The 20,725-nt window shown below is 39.2% G+C and overlaps 2 protein-coding genes across 4 annotated transcripts in view; one reads left to right on the forward strand and one right to left on the reverse strand.

The window, feature by feature from the left end:
* The window catches only part of AP1S2 (adaptor related protein complex 1 subunit sigma 2), a 97,993-nt gene extending 82,769 nt beyond the window's left edge, over positions 1-15,224 (forward strand). For all 3 annotated transcript variants that reach the window (XM_083172431.1, XM_083172433.1, XM_083172437.1), the window contains exon 5: positions 9,306-15,224. In XM_083172431.1, coding sequence (XP_083028557.1) covers positions 9,306-9,353 — 48 coding nt within the window. In that variant the 3' untranslated portion in view covers positions 9,354-15,224. The remainder of the gene's footprint in view (positions 1-9,305) is intronic.
* A 2,916-nt stretch (positions 15,225-18,140) lies between these two features.
* The window catches only part of ZRSR2 (zinc finger CCCH-type, RNA binding motif and serine/arginine rich 2), a 130,962-nt gene continuing 128,377 nt past the window's right edge, over positions 18,141-20,725 (reverse strand). The window contains 1 exon segment of the mRNA XM_083172438.1: positions 18,141-18,417. The gene's annotated coding sequence lies outside the window, so the exon portion shown is untranslated.

Genomic DNA, 20,725 nt, shown 5'->3' on the forward strand with positions numbered 1-20,725 from the left:
TCTCTTGGTATAACCTACTTTAAGTTTTGACAGAGCAATGATGTCTGATTTTACTAGAAGTCATTTAAGGTTTTTGCATATAGTATTACAATGCATTGGGGACTGGTTTTTTTTTTTTTAGAAACGGAAAAATCCGGGTCTCTAGATAAAATGAAACAATGCTTTTGGACCTGTTGTTATATCACTGAGCTTCCTGCATTAAGGTCCTTATTCTGGTTCACTCGCAAAGGCAAATTCCTTCTCAAATGGACAAAACCATGTGTACTGCAGGTGGGGCAGATGTAACTTGTGCAGGGAGATTTAGATTTGGGTGGGGTTTTACTTCAAAGTGAGAACTATATTGCAGTGTAAAATAAAGCAGCCAGTATTTTACCTGCAGTTAACAAAATAACAAAATTACATCTGCCCCCCCCCCCCCCCCTCCTGCAGTGCGTATGGTTTTGTCCATTTGAGAAGGAATTTGCCTTTGCAAGTGAACCAGAATAAGGCCCTAAATGTGGCGACCCGTGGGATACAGGACATGTTATTCTGTTTTTGTTTAGAACTTAATAGAGAGGATATAGTTGGTCTTAAAGCTTTTTATTATTGTTGCTGGAGATATTTCATATCATACCCCTGGGCTACAATTTTTTGTCCATAGCACCCAATTGATCACACTTTATTTTGGGATCATTATTCATCTAGCAGCATTTCAGAAATTTGCAATATGGTTAACTGCACTTCAAATTTGGAGGATGAAAACTGTTTTCGTGCAGCAAAATATTACGGTCTGTCAGTTTTGAAAAGGCTGAAGTTACCAAATTGAGACCCTGCCCAGTAATCACCATATACAGGTAATGAACCTGGTCTTCACTGATTTCATATGGGAATTTAATCAGATACAATAAGGGTACTTATTTCCTAGCGCGGCGCCCATCGCATAAAATTGTATGCCTTAATTAAGGCATACAATCTATACAATTGAAAAGATTTTTAATTGTATGTACAATATCGCATCTTATGGAACTCATCTTATGGATCTTATGCATCCTTAAGATGCATAAGATCCATGAGATCCATAAGATAAAAGATCCATCAACACCAACCCGAAGCGTGGCGAGCGGCGGCGGTACGCGTCCTCCGACCTTTTCATACCCCCACTATCCACGTCGGCGTGGAGTTGATATTATATAGTGTGGCGAGCGGACGCGTTATACCTGTGAAGTAATGCGCGTGCGCTCGCCACGCTTCTGGCTCGGTGGCTCACTGCGCTCGCCACACTATATAGAATCGACTCCACGCCGGCATGGATAGTGGGGGTATGAAAAGGTCGGAGGACGCATACCGGATGGATCTTTTAGCTTATGGCTTCTTATGGATCTTATGGATGCATAAGATCCATGAGATCCATAAGTTGCGATATTGTACATACAATTAAAAATCTTTTCAATTGTATAGATTGTATTTCTCATCGATCTCGTCCATGCACAAACACATAAGATGCATGCAATGCTTGCGATATCGTCACGACACATACAATCTAGATCTAGGCGCCGTGCTAGGAAATAAGTACCACAATAAGAAATACAGAAATGAACCTGAAAGGGTATACAAATCTTAACTCCTAACCGGAGTGTTGTATTTGTGAGGAAAGCTGGAAAAACAGAGTACCATATGATGCTCTGTCTATGTCCTCAAGGGACTCTGCACATCCTGACGAAGCCCGCGTTGCGGGTGAAACGCGTAGATAGACAGATAGGACCTCCGGGCACGCTGCATCACCCAGCCGTAACCACGAGGAGGTAACTGAGTCTGCCGGCAGACACCCTCTGTCCCCTGAGGACATAGACAGAGCATCATATGGTACTCTGTTTTTCCAGCTTTCCTTCTCAATTACAACACTCCGGTTAGGAGTTAAGATTTGTATACCCTTTCAAGTTCATTTCTGCATTTCTTATTGTATAACACTGCACTCTGTTTAGGAGATAGGAGCAGAGCTCTCCCTTTCTGCTGTACACAGTAACTTTGCCCATACCTGCATTGTACTTTACCACATCAAACTCCGTTTAGGAGTTAGGAGCATTGTACTCTGGTTTCTGCCAAATACAGCATTGGGACAAGATTTTTATACTAAAACCTATACCCCATTTAGGGTTTTTATATGTTATATGTGAGTACGTATTTGTTTGTCTGAAGTGTATACCGGTATTAGGCCACACCCCCTTTTACCTTTTCTCTTTTTATAGAAGCATTTTCATGAGCGCGCTAATGTGCACATTTCTTTGTTTTTCATGACGTTATTTCTAATAAATTGATATTTGTACATAGATACTATTTCTGTGTTCATTTACTATTGATAGTGTAGGATTGCGCAGGTGTGTCCATTCTTTTCCTCTTGCTTTCTGTATACCGCTGGGTAAATTTTGTAGTTTTAGCCCGGACACCCAGCAGCACCCTACTTTACCTTTGCTCTAGCGCAGTCAAGTCACCACCCATTCTTTATAATACATAGATGGATGTCTGGTCCTTTATACATTGGATTGTTAGTAATCAGCCAACCGTATTGGCTATGTAGGTACATATACATTTATACATCTACTGTACTCAAATACATAGGTGAAGGTAAAGATGTTAGATTATCAAGTCATAAAATCATAGTAGTGTCCTTTAATTAATTATATGAATGACCAAATGATGCAAGATATATATTCTTCATTTGTTTTTGTTGTTTGAAATATTGCACAGCATGTACGCACTGTGTCATTTGTTCTGGGGCTCGAGGGAAATCAGGACGACCATTTGCACATCATCTAGTGTGTAGGTGTAACAACCTTCAGCTGTTGTGATGTCTACTTTATGAAGCACTTTCTAAAAAGAGATACCAAATGCCTCAGGGCAAATTTGGGAAAGACGTTTTTAGCTTGTGTTAAGGGTCTTTAGTGGTATGAGGTACTTACAGCTTCTTTGAGAATCCATTCATCCTTGTGCCCTTCAAAGTTAAACAAACATAAAAATGTAAAGAACTGCCTGAAAAATTGGGCGTCCTGGTATTTACAGGATAATAGGGTGTACAACATGGGTGGGCAAAGGCTAATATCAAATAAGCTGCTGTATCTTGTATTTAAAAGGGATTTCCTTCTTCAGATTAATTTTTGCTTACAAGCTTTACACCATGCACTCCTACAGATTTCAACAAATAAACTGTATTTGTTTTCATCAGACATGGTTGTTTTCTATACAGAGTGCAAAGCAGGGCAACATATCCACATGGGTGTAGATTTACTAAAGCTTCTAAAATAAATAAATACTAGTGGAGGTTTTTCCAATAGCAACCAATCAAATGTTACCACTTTCTAGAATGCAATAGAGAAATGATGGTTAAAATATGCTTGGTTGCTATGGCAACAGCACCACTTCATTTTTAGAAGCCTTCGAAAATCTAACCCATGTTGTATACAAAAGACTAATAAGCACAGAAGAAAAATATACAAGTAAAGCTAAATACTTACATGCAATCGTACTGCATTTAGTAACTTATATTGTTATCTTTGGTGATCATTAATCCAGAACAGATACATGAATTATTGCATTTCTTGTTATTATTTATGCAGAACCATATTTATCTTTTTATAATCATATACTTTTATTAAGAGATCATCAGACATAAAAAACAAGGTTAGTCAAAACGAGAAAGACTAGATAATCAATGAACATCATGCACTAAGGCAAAAAATGGTATATTATATGGTAAAATAATATTTATTTAGCATATGAAGTAGTGCTCTTGAAGAGAATATCCCTGCATAATCAAGGTCTCCTGTTGTCCCAAATAAATTTACCATAGGACAAGGGCTCTTACAGCCTGAAGAAATTTATCCTCAAAACCATAATTTATTAGATTATTTAGAACCATATTTATTTTTCCATATGTAGGAAACAATAAATTCCTATATGTACGTTTTCACTGTGCAATATTCAGTTTCTTCAAACAAAACTCATCTGATATAAAGGCTCTTTGTTATGGAGCACATGACGTTTCACTTTATGATCAGTCTTCAGAGAGACAAAGAGACTTAAATTATTGTGTAAGTCGAAAGGGTCTGTCTCGCTCTAAATTCATTTCTATTTTATTCCGCAATCAAGCAAGATATTTATGGCATTTGTTCAGTTAACACTTTAAGAGAATAGTTAAACTGCACTTTTTTTTAAAAATATACATGAAATATTCCAAATATAAATAGAGATTAAATAAAACATTTTAAGTGCTTAGCGCATGTTCCTAAAAGTGTTCATTCTAGCACCCTGCACTTTGTAAAATCCATGCAGTTCCTCCTTGTTGCCTGGGGTGTCGCTCTATGTTGTGTTCCGTCAAGCACGATCTGGATGGTAGCTCAATGCTGAGATACAAACCCGACCTTGATAGAAACAACACAGTAGAGAGAGACACCGATGGCAGGAAGGAGGAACTGCAAGGATTTTAAAAGGTGCATACAATCAATCGAATCGGGCGCCCAGATATTACACAAGTACCAAAAATCACATCGGATCGGCCGATATAGCATCCAATATATTGGCTGCCGTGAAACTAAACAAGTACCGAGACATCTTCTAAGTGAAGATGGTACATGTGCACAGCGTGCAGTGAAAGCTTTGCTGTTTACCTTTTTGGATCTTCTGGCTCACACAGTGGGCGGTGGGGAACCCTGCAGGTCAGCTCTCATTCTGGGAGTGGGGATCGCATGTCTCCTGGTCCTAGGTGCCGCCATATTATTGAATTCATCTCATTGCTCTACAGCCAATCGAAGGGCAATTGGATCACATTACTCCTGTAACCTGTAGGTATTTAGGGGCATTCCAGGAACTCCAATTTACCAAAGCAACGTTTTCCACAGGTCCTTTGTACTAGCTCCTGTATTTTTCCGCTAACTTTTCCAGTGCAGCTACCAAGCTTGGAACCAGTCTCCGGCATTCTATATCTATCTCTTCATTTTTGGGATCTCCAGGATCAAACATCTTTGCTTAGTCTTGATCCCTCTTGTTCAGTCCAGCTTCAGCTAGTCCAGTACCCAGTATTCCTCATCTTCCTTACTGCAACATCATTATCAAGTACATACTCTCAGTTCAGACCAGCCTGGTACCAGGTGGATCAGTATCAAGTACATTATCTCAGTCTAGTCTGGTTCCAGCCGGTCCAGTATTAATTAGTACTCTCAGTTTAGCCCAGCCAACCCATGTAAATTACCTCAGTCAAGATCAGATCGATTCCAGCCAGTCCAGTATCAAGTACATTCTCTAATCCCAGTCCACTTCTAGCCATTCCAGGATCAAGAACGTTCTTGGATCAGTTCAGCCCAATATCTAATATGCTCTTAGTCCGGTCTCAGTCAGTCCACTATCGAGTACTTTCTCAGTCCAGTCTACTTCACATAAGTACCAATTGCTATAGTCAGGACTAGTTTTTAGTGACCAGAGTAAGGGGATCCCTGCTGAAACCGCGCCCTTGTTCCAGGATTCACCAACTATCAGAATAGTTCCTCCACTATAAATCACCATGTTTCAAGCTTCTGGTTTCAGTACAACACGGTACCAAATCGCCAAGTCGAGTCCATAATCTTCTCCAAGAATGACATTGGCACTGTGATAGAGTTTTTGCTTCACTATGTGGCACCATTTTCCAGAAGATCTCACTGGAAGATGGCGCTCTGGTAAAAGAGAAGCACACTTCCCCTGTTTGAGGACAGTGTGGACAGAGGTCCCGACTCCAACAAACCCAGGCATTATAGTAAGAAATGCTGTTTCTTTTTGTTTTCCTTGGTATCTGAGCCATTTACCAAGTGGGGAATTGCAGCAAATGTTTTCAAAAGCAATCCCCATAGCTTTTTGTGGAGACAGCATAAAAGCCCTAGAGGGATTAACTTTTTTGGCTACGTTTGGCTACGCTAGCTAATGCCATTTTTAGAAGGATGCGTCTACGGTGAATACAGCTTGTAAATGTGTGGCCTGATGGCCGTAAATGTTCTGTAGCTCAGTTGGGTCCTAACCTGGAATGAAAGTGATTGCCAGGACAGGCTCTTTTCAGTGTCTCAGCCTCTGGTTAATCATAAATTGCCCTGACAGTATACCCTAAATGGCAGTGATAAGTAGTGTTATGTTTCAAGGCTTAGCCACAATTTTCCTTAAGTAAGACCCTAAAACTTAAGTGTAGACAGTTCTTCTTTTACAGCACATTTACACATAGACACAAGGGGGTATCATAAAGTTTCAATTATCACCATAAACAGAATGAGATAGAAAGTTCAATGTGGTACGTTGAATTGAAGTCTGGTCCATGTAGTCACCCTGCAGCCACACATATCTGCCAGTGTTTTATGATCTTCAACACCCCATCATTGTAGAGGTCCTACAATTGCCTTGAAGAACCATTTTGCCACTTACAAAATGACATAATCTGTGTTGTCTAATCACCTAGTCCATAGTGGCTTCCTCATCTCATCAAATCGCTTGGTGCGCAATAAGGCGAATGTGTGGCAGAATTTCACAGCCACGCTTGTTGTATTACACAGCAGGTGTTTCAGCTAAATGTGCGGGTGCATTGCCAGCTAGGAAACAGATGTCTTTGCTGATCATACCACAGTGTTTTTCTTCCACGGCATCTTGCAGTTACTGCAGAGGAGTGTTTTATAATTTGACATCTCAGAGTGGTGTTTTCTTTGATTATTAGTAAAAATTCACAAAAACATGTTGGTTCTATTATATCAGACAATAGAAAGATAAATGATGGAGGATATATTTAATAACCATTGTATATCTAATGCTTTATATTAAACAATATGGTAGCACTTACTAATGCTAATACAAAAGAGTATGTTGTCTACAAAATGTTTTATACTGTAAATGCAGCTTGTAACTATAGTGAGAACCACTGGGCTAGGACTATTACATTAACTAGTTTTCTGCTGCTGCAGCAGCCTGGAGGCAGAATATGGATATAAAGGGTATGTGAAAAGGAAGGCATTGTGTAAATGGAATTTAATGTACACAAGAAATCCCTTCAGGGGAAAACTCCACTTATTTGCCTTCCAGTATAGTGTTCATTCTAGCACCCGCTATCTTTGAAAACCCATGCAGTTCCTCTTCCCTGCCTTGGGTGTCACTGTCTGCTGTAGTGCTTCTAGCACAGAGTGGTCTGTCTATCAGCACTGATGTGCAAACCAGACCTGTGCTAGAAACACCACAGCAGACAGTGACACCCCAGGCAGGGAAGAGAAATTGCATGGGTTTTCAAAGATAGCGGGTGCTAGAATGAACACTACAGTAGAATCTGTAGATGAATTGTGGCATCTACAGTATGTTCTGGTTCATTCCACATCACACAGTCTTTGTAACCATGTTCTGATTGGTACTGCAATTGCATTGCCTGGATTTACTTTGTGGATTTTGTGTTTTGTATTGATTGTATTTCCTGTGCCACAACATGCAGTTTCTATTCATTAGAAGGGCCACATGTATTACCATATGGACCTATTGTTCATGTCAACGTAATGCATTTTGACCAACAGTCTTCATCTCATTAAGGCTGTCAGTCCCTGGGCTTTTATATGATTACAAAGCAACCTTGTGACTTAAAGTAATTTACAGTAGAAAGCGGATTTATATATGTACAAAAGAAGTGCGGTGCTCCAGGCTTACCAAAAAATGGCACAGATAGAGGTTACGGTATCAATGTTTCATTCGGTTAAATTTTCGTCATACTGTTGTATCATGAAGGTGTGTGGTTAGGCTGCCAACTCAATAAGGAATGTTTGCACAATGTAAATTATTCTGATCACTCATTTTCAGTTCATAAATAATTATATCCTTTACAACCAAAACATGAATATATTTAATCTGTTTTGTGACTAAAATAACTTAATTCAGGCCTAATTAAGACACGATTGCAGGACAAAATTGTCTTCAAAACCATGTGCACTGCAGGTGCGGCAGATGTATAGAGAGAGTTAGATTTGTGTATGTTATTTTGTTTCTGTGCAGGGTAAACACTGGGTGCTTTATTTTTGCACCACAATTTAGATTTTAGTTCTAGCACACCCCACCCAAGTCGAACTCTGTGTACATGTATTTTTCCTGTTAAATATCATGTAATTTGTAAAACAGTGAATTGAACGCATAAGCAGCTTTTGTTGATTAAAATTATATGTGGTATGTCTATATTCAGTGTGTGACTGCTGCTATATCTCCATAAGAAATGGAAGAGTACAGTTTTTTTTCCCAGAAAACAGTGTAAAATAGCATTTTGTATGCAGTTAAAGCGCAGACACACACTGAAAATAGACGTCCGCATATATCTTTAATCAGCAGAAGCTGCTTGTGTTTCCTATTCACTGTGATTCTCAGAGGTTTTGCTCATGAAATGTAAAATAACAGTAATAGTACTGTATATTCAAAAGGATTTGAGTTTTGCGTTTAATATAATTGCCATTTACAACTTTGTTTAGCGAGTGTTCACTTGACTTTAGTGTGTGGATGTAAGGCTAGCCATTGTTTGAAAAGATCTTTTATCATTGTGCACTAACAATCTGAATTTGATTTGAATTTATAGACATGGGGGTATTAAATCTTGACCCTGGCCGTTCTCGGTCTGCTCGACCGAGAATTTGCAGACGGGATTCAATGTCCCAGCTGCAGCGGGACGAGAAGGGGGTGTGGCTGCGAACTGCGGCCTGGAAGTGGGGGAGCTGCAGCCGGGAGCTCATCCCTTCCCAGCCGTTCTAGGCAGAATGAGACCGACTGCTTGTGAAGTTGGGCTCGTTCTGCCAGGATCCCCTGTTCAATGCTGTCGGGGAAGACAGCATATGAATAGGGCCCCGCAGCCATTTCCCCCGTCGGGAGATGGCTGCTGGAGATTGAATACCCCCCATAGTCCGTTGTTTAGTACCTCGACCTGTTATCGTATTTTTTACTTCTTTTTGGTTACAATGTTCCTAATGTGTAAAAATATACAGGGCTTATGAGTTTGTCATTTTGTGATAGGCAACAGCACTTATGTGATTGACATAAGTAAATAGTATTGCCAACATAGAAATCCCTTCCCTGCAAATACACTACGGGCATACAAATTTTCCTAAAAACTGTAAGTCTGTTATTACTTACTGAATAGCTTCTTGGACCATGTAAAAAGTAGACCAGATAGAGTTAGGTATGTTTGTTAATGTGATTCTGTTCATAAAGCTTAGTTGTACTGTAAATTACTTTTACCATACATCGTGATTCAATGCTGCCACTGTAGACTGGATCTAATTCCAATGTATCTTTTGTTACCTCCGCAGGAAGCAGAGACACCGCGAAGCGTCCTGGAAGAAATTGGGCTGACATAAACCCCCAGCTCCTGTCCCCGATGTCTCTGTGTTGTCACATCAATATTCACTGCCTTCACCTCAGTGTTAAACTTAGTGTAAGATGCTGTCTGTCAGTATTAATGTACTGCTAAGCTGCTTTAGTTGAGCCCTCAATGAAAAAAATACATCTTATATCAATGTCAACATACTGCTCAGAAACTATCAACATAAGGGGACTTTGGACTTTTGAAATTGTAGCACATTTACCACACGTTTGAAGAAAACCCTTGTTATTTTCTTTTTTTTAAATGAAAAATCCCATGCTGATAAAGAGGGAATATTTATATATTAAGCCTCTGATTCTGATACTGCTTGTAAACCAGAATGTGCGAAATAGATTCTTCTTAACAAAGTGGACAGCATAACCTAATTTTGGCAACCAAAGACTGAGCTCTTATTTATGACAGACATTTTTTAATACATAAAGGGATTACGAATACAGTTTACCACATATTTTTTCAAATAAACCAAAGAATCTGTGCGAAACTCTGCAAAAGCCTAATGACATATATATATATATATCCCTCAGGTCTGGCGAGAACTACTGTATAGGAATAGCTTCAAAGAACAGGCTTCCAGAGCGGAACATACAGTTCTAATGCTGTGAGAACAAAAAAAGCCATGGCCATTGCTAACTAGAGGTGAAACTCCTCAGCCTGTACTTCTTTTATTTCAATACAGATTTCTCTTCCATTACCTGCAAAGCGTGCTTCACTGTAAGTGGCCCTTTGCTTACATGGTGTAGGCAGCCATTTTGAGCCCTGCACTGATATTCATCCTCTCAACTCCCTACTGTCATAATTTCATACCTTGTTACTGCCTATTAGTTTGTCAGCTCACAAAATAAGATTGCTAACTCAAGTAAAGGTTATTGAAAGGTGAAGACTATGCTCGTATAAACTTCAGATTTATATTTATAAAATAAATCAGGTATTACCCTTATAATCAGGAAAAATAATGGTATGTCTGTATAACTTTCTGCAGCAGTTTGATCCATAATTTCCATGTACAACTATTGAGTGTTCGGGTCAGACCAGTGCAGTGTTCATCAGTGAACATTAGTGCAGTACAATTTGCAAAGGAAAAAAATATTATTAGTAATTGCACCAAATATCATTTTATTCAGTTATGCTTTGCGTGTCCCGTGTTTACCAGTATAACCACCGATAGATTGAGTTCCACAGCATCATTAATACATTATCTGTATTTACAACAGAGAGGAGAACGTGCTTGCATAGAACCACAGCAGCCATTTTACATTCAAATGCAGCCTATCAGTTTACTAGGAACTAGATAAGCAGGAAGCCCATAAAATGCATGTTTGGTGATTACCCCATTTTGTTATCACGATCCTCTTCTTAAAATAAGTAAATTATCAGGACGTATTTAACTATAAACAATTGCGACCATTTTCATTAGTAAAACGTTTATCAGTTTGGTGTGTTATCCTGTATTTAGTATGATCTGTAAATGTTCAATCTTCAGATAAAAGGGGCCCAGATGGAGATCAGCTGAGTTTCCCAAACTCCGCTATTACAGTCCAGGTTTTTGAGGATATACATGCTTGAACACAGTTGTTTTAATTATTACCTCAGTCAATTTGATTTAACCATCTGGACACAAGCATCACTAGTGTTAAAACCTGGACTGTATGGTGGCGGACCTTGGGAAACTCTGTATGGAATAACAGCTCCTCTATCCATTGTAAAACACATGCACAATAGGGCTTGGAAGCGCGCACACACACACACATCAAATGTGAATAAGCCGGCACTCCCATGTAATTTTTGGTATCTGTGTCCCTTTGCCCTCTGATTACCCTTACTGGCTAGTAGGGGCTGTGAATAGATCCAAACCAACGGTACTCTCATGGTTGTATCGACGTTTCAAATGTTTACTACATTTTTAAAATATATATATATTTCTCTTTGCATTTCCCTTTGGATCCATTATTGATATTTGGATCCATTATTGATTTTCCATTTAGTTCCTGCCAGATCAGACCGTGACATCCCTACGGCAAATGTCATGGCTTACTAGTCATTAGACATAGCACCCTTCTTGGAATAGCATTTTTACACCTTTACAGCGTATTGAATGGCTCCATTTTTTTGCATCAGCAATTAAGGCAGTTATTAAAAAAAAAATCCATGAGTTAATTATTTTCCTTTAAAGGATTTGTTTCAACGCAAAGTACATTTTTAGTCATGAAGTCATGCTGGGACTCAACACAGCTCAGTGGTGGTAACTCCATGACTGCTCTACTGGACTTTTGTTTAGGGATCTAGGTTCTCCCTTTTGTTTAGTATGTACAAGTGAGGGAGGATTTTAATGCCTCTGCCCAAACAACTACAGTATGTAATTGCCTTTTAATTGCTGGCATAGGGCCCCAGCATTGTGCTACTTAGGCTGATGGACTGGTGACTGGTGACTTTGTGGAAAGAAATACCCTTAAAGACTGTATGAACACGGGCATTTGCTCATGTAGAGCATGATAGAACTATAGTCATACGCAGATGCACTTGGCTCCTTCTAAAGTGCTTACAAAAGCTATTTCCAGTCTCTCAGTGGATTTTGGTCAGATACTGCTATGTCTATTGGATTTATGGGAAGCTTAAACAAGAGCTACATACATTATGGCCCAACCACAGATTATGTACAGTGCTGCTGGTCTTTATCCATTACTGTAATAAACCGTCAATCAGGCATAGGTTTAATATGATCAAACTTGCAAACATTTCTGCTGTCTAAAGTACCATCCCAAATCCATTGGTTTGGGAGTGTAGCCAATAGATTTCCAATATTTAAATCAGGGATGCCAATAGTCATTGGACATGGGAAATCCAAACCCTTTCTGTAATTACTGATATTTTTCTCACTGAGCGTATGTCATTTGGATAAATAAATCAGAGTTCCTTGATTTGAATACAGGTGTTTGTGAAGTGATGCCACAGAATGTATTTGGTTACTTCTTTGGGTAGTTGTAAAATCACTGACAGCCATGGATCTAAGCAATTAGTAGTGTTAGAAATGCTTGAATTAAAGACCTAATTTCATCCAATTAAAATGTTCCTTTTCATCCAAACTGTCAATCTAATAAACACGAATCTAACACATACTAAACACCCTCTCATAAATACCAAATCAATGTTAATAAAAATCAGTAACTGTAAAGACGAGACTGTGGTTTGAAACATTGTACTATTGGCCTATGGGCTGATCTGCAAAGTTGCAAATGCCTGTGAGTATATAATCACCGCCACCCTGTGTAAATTTGCAAGATAATTGCAATTGGATCACTATTCGCAATCCACTTGCAAATTCATACGCAATTCACAAACCATAAAGTAATTTATCCAGTCTGTACAAATGTATGTCTGACCCTTCCAAAACTCACGGCCGGAGAGGACATCGCAGACCCTCCCTGAAAACACCTAGGCATGCCTGTGCTTTTCTGACACTCAGGTTACCCCCAAATGCTGACTTCCTCTCAGTCAACCTCCGGACACATTGCGTTTACGATCCATATGCAATTTCTGTTGCTATTCAGAATCAATGCAAGAAATTATACAAAACCCCAAAATATATTAGAGGAATAAAGTGTTAGCCATTTACTACAAGGGATGGTCGGGACATTGGGCAGGTTGAGTCTCCCATCTCCAATATGCTTGTGACCATGGGTATTGAACCATCAGAAAGCAAAGACCTCACTATGGGGGTTATTCTGGTTCACTCCTTCTGACAAAATCCTTCTTAGATGGACAAAACCATGTGCACTGCAGGGGGGCAGATGTAAAATGTGCAGAGATAATTAGATTTGGGTGAGATATTTTGTTTCTGTGCAGGGTAAATACTGGCTGCTTTATTTTTACACTCCAATATAGATCTTTCTTTGAAGTAAAACCCCACCCAAATCTAATTCTCTCTGCACAAGTAACATCTGCCCCACCTGCAGTGCACATGGTTTTGTCCATCTAAGAAGGAATTTGTCAGAAAGAGTGAACTAGAATAACCTCCTATGTCTAGTTCTCAGAAAAAATCAGTATTTCGGAATATTCTGTGTTTCAGGATATTTGCGACTCCTTTAAGTGAAAGATACTGATAACGTCAATCTACCTAAATATTCTTGGTATATATTGTACCGCTTTTCCCCTAACAACTATAGTAAATTCCACCCTACCAGTTATGTTTTGTCTGCACAAAAATGCTAGCTACAGTATTCATCTTACACATTCCGACTCCTCAGGAACGCAGAGCAGGTTCCATCTGTGAGCTATTATGTCATCTACGGTGTATTTACTCCTGTCAGTGACTGTTGCACGCTATATATGTCATTAAGTGAGCAATGCTTTTCATGTTTTCTGTAAATAATATTCTGTAAATGATGCTACAGAATTGCCAAGGATTTCAACTGGCATCTTTAAAGCCATATACAAAAACCACAAAGTATTTACGCAGCAGGAACCATATTTACATACCGGACATACGTTACTGTATGTATCAAGGCCACCAGGATGGAAAGTGGAGCGGTTTACTTTGATGTGAACATTGTTATTTCACAAGCTGCTGTATTCTGTTTACATCGAGCTGCATGGCCAGGTGAGAACTCAGACTCACAGCGAATGTGATACACAAGGAGACATTTATGAGAACTGGTGCGCAGATAACTGCCCCTCGTGTGCTATAACTAGATTTATCATGTCATGCTTTAATCTGGGATGCTCATGGATTACACAGGTTCAGAGATTGATTAAGACCAAGTGAAATACAAAATTAAAGTGATACTGCTTTCACATCGCAAAATGCATGTTCGCACCGGGACTTTTAAATGGTTCAGTCCCGTCGCGAACCTGCATTTTGGGATGTCCGCATCCCCACAGCAAACCAGCGTTATTGCCGGTTTGCTGACATCTTACGGGGGCACGGTGGGGAGTCATCGGGGGCTGGGTAGGAGGCAGTGCTTAGAGCTGGCGCTGCTCCAAGCGCTGCCTCCTCCATAGTGTGAATGGGAATGGCAACGAACCGGTAAAAACTCTGCTTTTTTTTTTACCGTTTCATATTGCCATATTTCTACCCATCTAAGGTACACCCCTTTCACATTGCACTAATTACCGAGTCAAACCGGCATGTATCCGGTAATTAGTTGCGAAGTGAAAGGGGTATGAGCCAGCCACAGAACCTGTGTTTATTCATTAGTTTCCCGGTTTTAAGATAACCCAGTTACTAGAAAATAGCTTTTCTATACCATACTATTTGCAGTCAGGCCAATTGCTGGACTAGCAACATATTTTGTGCACCAGTATTGATACATTTCCAAAACTACCTCTTATACTGGCAGTACAACAGCTACACAATGCATTAAGGTATAACATCCACCACCTCTCCATTAACCCGACTAGAATATAAGGCATAACGAGTTGAACAGTGTTTATAGATAACGTTTACATGGTCAGGACCAACTAATAATAATATATAAAAAAAAAAGAAAAATAATTTCCCTTTGTAGGGGAATACACCTAACAGGATGACATTGGCATGATCTTAAATACAAAGAGAGAGACTAATAACCTGACAGTAAATATAAGGCACAATTATACATATTATTGACCCCTGGTGGCACTAAATGCGTGGTGACCACTATGGGGCGGGCTCATCAGGAAGGACGTTTATAGTGCAGCAGTGTTTGTATTACAACATTTAGGTTGATTTTAGAATTGTCCTTATTATTTCTCATCTGTGTGTGCTTTGCTGGACTAAGCTTTGTTGTAACTGTGACCAATAACCTGTGTGACCAATGTCTTTGTGTTACATGTCATTTCATTTATAATAAATGAAACGTTTTTATTCCAATTCTGGTCTTATTTTACTCTACTTCTAACATGACTAAACACTAAGGGCAGTATTCAATGAGGCTGATTCGCCATGTTTTATGGCGATTTTGTGCTATTTTCGTGCTATACGGCGATTTTTTTGACTAAAACGGTGAATCACCCTATTCCAGTGGTTCCCAAACTTTTTTGAATCACGGCGCCCTAGAGTATCAGAATTTGATTCACGGCACCCTTAGTCCAAAATTTGGTAAAAATATATTAAATTAAGTAAATTGTGTTTAAATGTCATCCTTAGGGTTAATTATGTGGTGAATGATAGGATTAGCTTCTGTTTGTACACATTTTAAAATCAGAAGCCCCAAACAAGTTTTACTTATTATACTGATGAATTTCAATATGAATTACTCTTGGACCACCACCCTGAGGCACCCCTGCAAGTGTCTCAAGGCACCCCAGGGTGCCACGGCACACAGTTTGGGAACCACTGCCCTATTCAATGACCAGATGGCATTTCAAGGTTTTTATCGCCATGATTCACCGAGTAGCAATCTTTTTATGGTGAAGTGTGTAAGTGTGGAATGTGAACTTTTAAAATAAAGTGTTTTGTTTTTTACATTTGGTGTAAAAAAAATCAGGAATTTTATTCTGAGGAGGGGCATGCTATTTTTATTCATATAACATCTATATATGCATATATACGTGCAATAAACTAACTCTGTATCACTCTGTATAACTCTGTATCACATCAAACCAAACCTAGCTAGAGACCTTGTTTATATTTGATTAAATGATTTTCATTCCTTCAGAAGTATAAAACAAAGATTGCTAGCTCGTTCCACAATGTAGACAGCATCTGAGCTCAAGTACATTCATTCTGACTGAAAGCCCATCCCTCAGTGTGTACTCTGGTTAAGTGTATGACTCAATCATGCAGCCATAGAGAATTGATTTTAAATGACTTGTTTTAATTATCTGCAAGATAATCTAAATAACCTTTTTCTTTAAACAGACTAATTTTGAAATAGGCTTAAACAAACTGCACATTATTAGAAAGTCCATCAGTTGGCCCTTCTAGAAGTTATATTCCCAGGGCTTATAACGTGCACAATAATGAAGTAGATAGTTTGCTATGGCATGTCAGCCTGTTTCCTATAACCTCTCCAAGTAATGAAGGATCTCTCCGCTGACCCTCCGATGTAAGAACCCGGGAAGTTAGCATTACACAGCTACAGTATCAGAGGGAATAAAGGGGCAGATTTATTAAGCTTGGCGAAGTGATAAAGTGTCTGGTTTTTATCAGCGGCCAATCAGCTCCTACCTGTCATTTTTCAAACCAAGCCTGTAACTTCACAGGTAGGAGCTGATTGGCCGGTGATAAAAAAAACAGACAGTTTATCACTTCACTAAGCTTAATAAATAAATCTGCCCCAAAGTCTTTAGGGGACTATTCAGCAAGTGTTTTATTCACAAAACTGTACTGTTGCTATGTACTAATAGCCTAATGCAAATGTCACAGAAATCTAGTGCAGAAAGATAATTAGCACTGCCGATCACAGTTCCCATTATCATCAATGGGAGTAGGCTCTGACCCCTATGGAACATAGCCCCATAAACCTAGATCTTCTCCATATGGCATAATCTGCTTTAAGCCTCTGAAGGCATAATCCCAGGAAAGAGGTCTTCTGTCCGACACCACAGAGGAGCTTTTCACAATTGTACAGACTCCTTGAATATGCCAGGGAAATAAATATCCCCATGGCCACTACGTGTTAAATTTAGTACACGGTGGAGATACAGTGGTACGTATTGCGGAAAGCTGCATGGCATGGCTTACCCATGCCGACGATGCCACTATTACAGCCTAAGGGGTGCGCTAGTGTAAGCACGCGTGAGTTATAGACTTGAGCATACTAGTTGGGCACACTCCATGCTGGATGGAGGAGTGTGGCAATATCTGTTTTTTTTCATACAATACAACATAATAATTGTGGCAGGGTCACGATTATTAGCACATAGCCCCTAATGTTAAAGTGGTTCAACACCAACATCCTAATAAAGGTCTATATAATGGTCTTATTGGACTGGATTGGAACAGCTAGACAGAAACTAAAGGCCCCCATACACCAGAAAGAGATCGGACACGAACCACCAATCTTGATATGTTGCGCGATGGATCATTAAGGTGCGTGGTTTTGTGGGTCGGGAGGTCGGCTTCCAGTCTCATCCGTCGGCTCTCATTACAGTCGTAAGCAGATCATTTGTGCTCATCTTAAAAAAAAATAAGTACTGTATATATCTACTGAGACTTATTTTATGTAGGCCTGATATTGTTTGTTACACCAGGATTTAAAATACCCCATTATCTTATTGTCCTATCATTGTCTTCAGAATGCTTAGATCAATTGATATACTTTAGTGTGCATGTACTTGTTATAACTAAACATCTGGGACTATCGAATACGTATCTGATTAGTCCGTGGACTGCATATTTTTGTCCCACTGCTTTGTGTGAGGTTTAATTTTTTGAAAATGCAGCCACAAAATACTTGGCTATAAGGGTATGCTGAGACTTAGTTTTACGTAACCTATCTGCATATTGGCTGTCTCCAGTAGAGTAGATAGGATTATTGAATGGCATTCATTTCTGATGTGCAGAGTTTTAGAGATTGCGGTGGTCACTCTCTGTATTTGTCATTTTATGTAATTTCCAAGACACAAAACCAAACGCTGGTTTAGTAATACCACCATGCACCTGCCCAATAACAGCCCCAAAATGTCACCCTGCAATGGTGGTGCTACACACCCTTAGGTGATTGTAGGAACTATAGTCATTTTGTTTTTCCTCAGAAAACAAGCTAGCAGCCTTCCAACAAAATATATAAAATAATGTGAAAAATATAGCTATAGATCTAGTTTCAAATACTTTTTATTTAAAAAATATTTACACTTTGATAAAAAGAAAATGTACAAAGGTATCACAACTTGTGTGCGCAACAGCCGGATAAACACATAAATAATCAGATGTTTCGGTACACTTTTTGTTGAGGCAACTGAAATGAAACAATGAGGAGAGCAGCATTTCATTATCACATTGGTGAGAATCGGCTCTGATAGCGGTAACTTCCACAATCCATATATGAGGATACATTGTATCCGTAGATGGCTACCGGGCATGCCATGAATCTGCCAAGTCAACCTGAGGCAACAATGTCCTGGAAAAAAGAATATTTACATATAATTAGACCAGTATAGCACTTTGAGGAAATATAAAACAATCTTATATAAAATCTGCAATAAAAAAACATTACTGAAGATGTAGAACAAAATTCTAACAGGTTTAAACACAGAGCTTTTAACAAGGTGATACCGACTATTATAAACTGCTTGTTATCTTTTTGCAAATTAAAATAAACAATTCTATACAATGACCCAATTAAAGGCTCTCAAAGTAGGATCAGGCTGAATAATTATGGAGTTAGTCACCCTAAAGGCCCCAACACACACTAGAATGATTTTTTGGCCGATCGTCCGATATATCGGTCGATTTTTTTACTGATAATCGGCATAATCATCCGATATATTGGAGGATCGGTCGGAAATCGGACAATCGGCCAAAAAAATCGTTCTAGTGTGTGGGGGCCTTAAGACACAACTGCAAAAGCACAGAATTACTACAGTGCAAAACCAAATATTCACCAGCAGAATGTCATTGACTAGTTCTAATTGTGGGTGAACAATGACTTTTAATCAAAAAGTCTTACAGTAATAATTTTTATGATATGGTTTATTGTCCAATAATGTACCAAAAACCATCACTAAAAACCCAAGTTAGTGATCTAGCACTATGGACATTCAGAAAGTCCCCCCATGGTAGTAATGCAATGTACAGCAGCGTAACCAAATAAGCTTTAGAACTTTAAACCTGGTAGAAAAGCATCCTATATTCACTTGTAAAGTTAATACGGTGACAATGCTGTACAGCACATTACTACTTCCCAATGTGTTTTTCACCGTTTTATTAAGCATTTGTAGAGAAAGTTCTAGGTTTATGAAACATTAAGCTATAACAAAAATGGAGCTGAGTGATGCTTTTAGTAATGGGGCGTATACACAGGGAGATTTGAGCCAGAGATGTGATCTGAGCAATTAATTGTGGGAGATTTCCCATAGGCTAGATCTCCCATACACATGGATATTTGCACTAGAGATTTGTGCTGAGTGATTTAATATAGATTTGTGTTATACCAAAAAAAAAATATATATTTTAAATAATGGGTTGGTATTACATGTTGGTCAGATCGCTTCTTAAAACAGGGGCGATTTTGATATATATGGCATGCTTGAATGATCTAGACAGGCGACTGCGAAGTGCGGGGGAATGTATGGGAAACCACATAGACAGCGAAAAATAGAGGATAAAATCACAAACAACATACAAACATATACACATATAATGTGATACAAAAGAAAAGAAGGAATTTAGTGTGTTAAAATTACACAGGTGTCAGTCTGACCAATTGTGGTACGGATGTTGCTCCACCTCATCAGTCATTTACATCTCCAGATACAAAAGCCTATGTAAAGGTAGCACCATGCGATGAGATGCACGCTCCCGCAGGCATCTCATCGCACAGTACAAAAAGTATGTGCTGCAAACACTTTCTGTACTGCCTTCGTATTGCATTGCACGCAAATCGCATGCGATCCGATGCGATTTAGTACAAAACGCACAGGAAAAATCTCACCGTTTATGGGCACCTTAAGAAGATAACACAGAATGGACTAGATAAGCCGTACAAACATCCAGCCAAATGTTTGGTATATCAGCCATATATAATGCAAACTTTCACATTTCCCTATTATTTTATACCTGGAAAATGGCAAATCGTTAGAGGGGGTGAGTAGCTGCCCAATACCTTGGAGGACAGAGAAAGAGTGTCTTTTTTTGGTGCACCTGGAGAATTATATTAATAAAACATGACTTTTAATGAATTCATTTAAAATAGTTGCGAAGATATAAAAGACACAGACAAAACATGAGACAACATGTAGTGATTTAAAAAGGATATAAATCCTCACCTAGTTTGACCCCACTGCACACTGTCCCTTAATAGTTTTATAATTAGTCTTGATATGGCACGGTGGATTCGGTTATGTTACAAAATCACAGTTGCATATTACATGGATAACACAGGATTGTTACTAATTTAAAACAGTGTGTCAGTATGATCCTGGGGCTCTCTACGCAGCCGCTGGCAAGCGCTTGAACACGGATATGACACCGTTTCAGCGCCGCCGCTGACTTGCTGGAGCCAGTGGTTCCACAACCTGCGGTCTGCCTGCAGAGCTGAGTCAGAGGTGTGCCTGTGTGCACTCCCTGGCTCGTGCGGGTTTAGAAGAGACAGGAAAACGCACGGCTCTGGCGCCAGAGACCGTGTCAGTGTGCTTGCTGGGGACCGTGTCCAATGGAAACCCCAATCCGGCCAACAACAGATCAAAATACAGTTTGTAAGGGGGGAA

The sequence above is a fragment of the Crinia signifera genome, chromosome 2, assembly GCF_055691185.1.
Source record: "Crinia signifera chromosome 2, ASM5569118v1, whole genome shotgun sequence".
Taxonomy (NCBI): domain Eukaryota; kingdom Metazoa; phylum Chordata; class Amphibia; order Anura; family Myobatrachidae; genus Crinia; species Crinia signifera.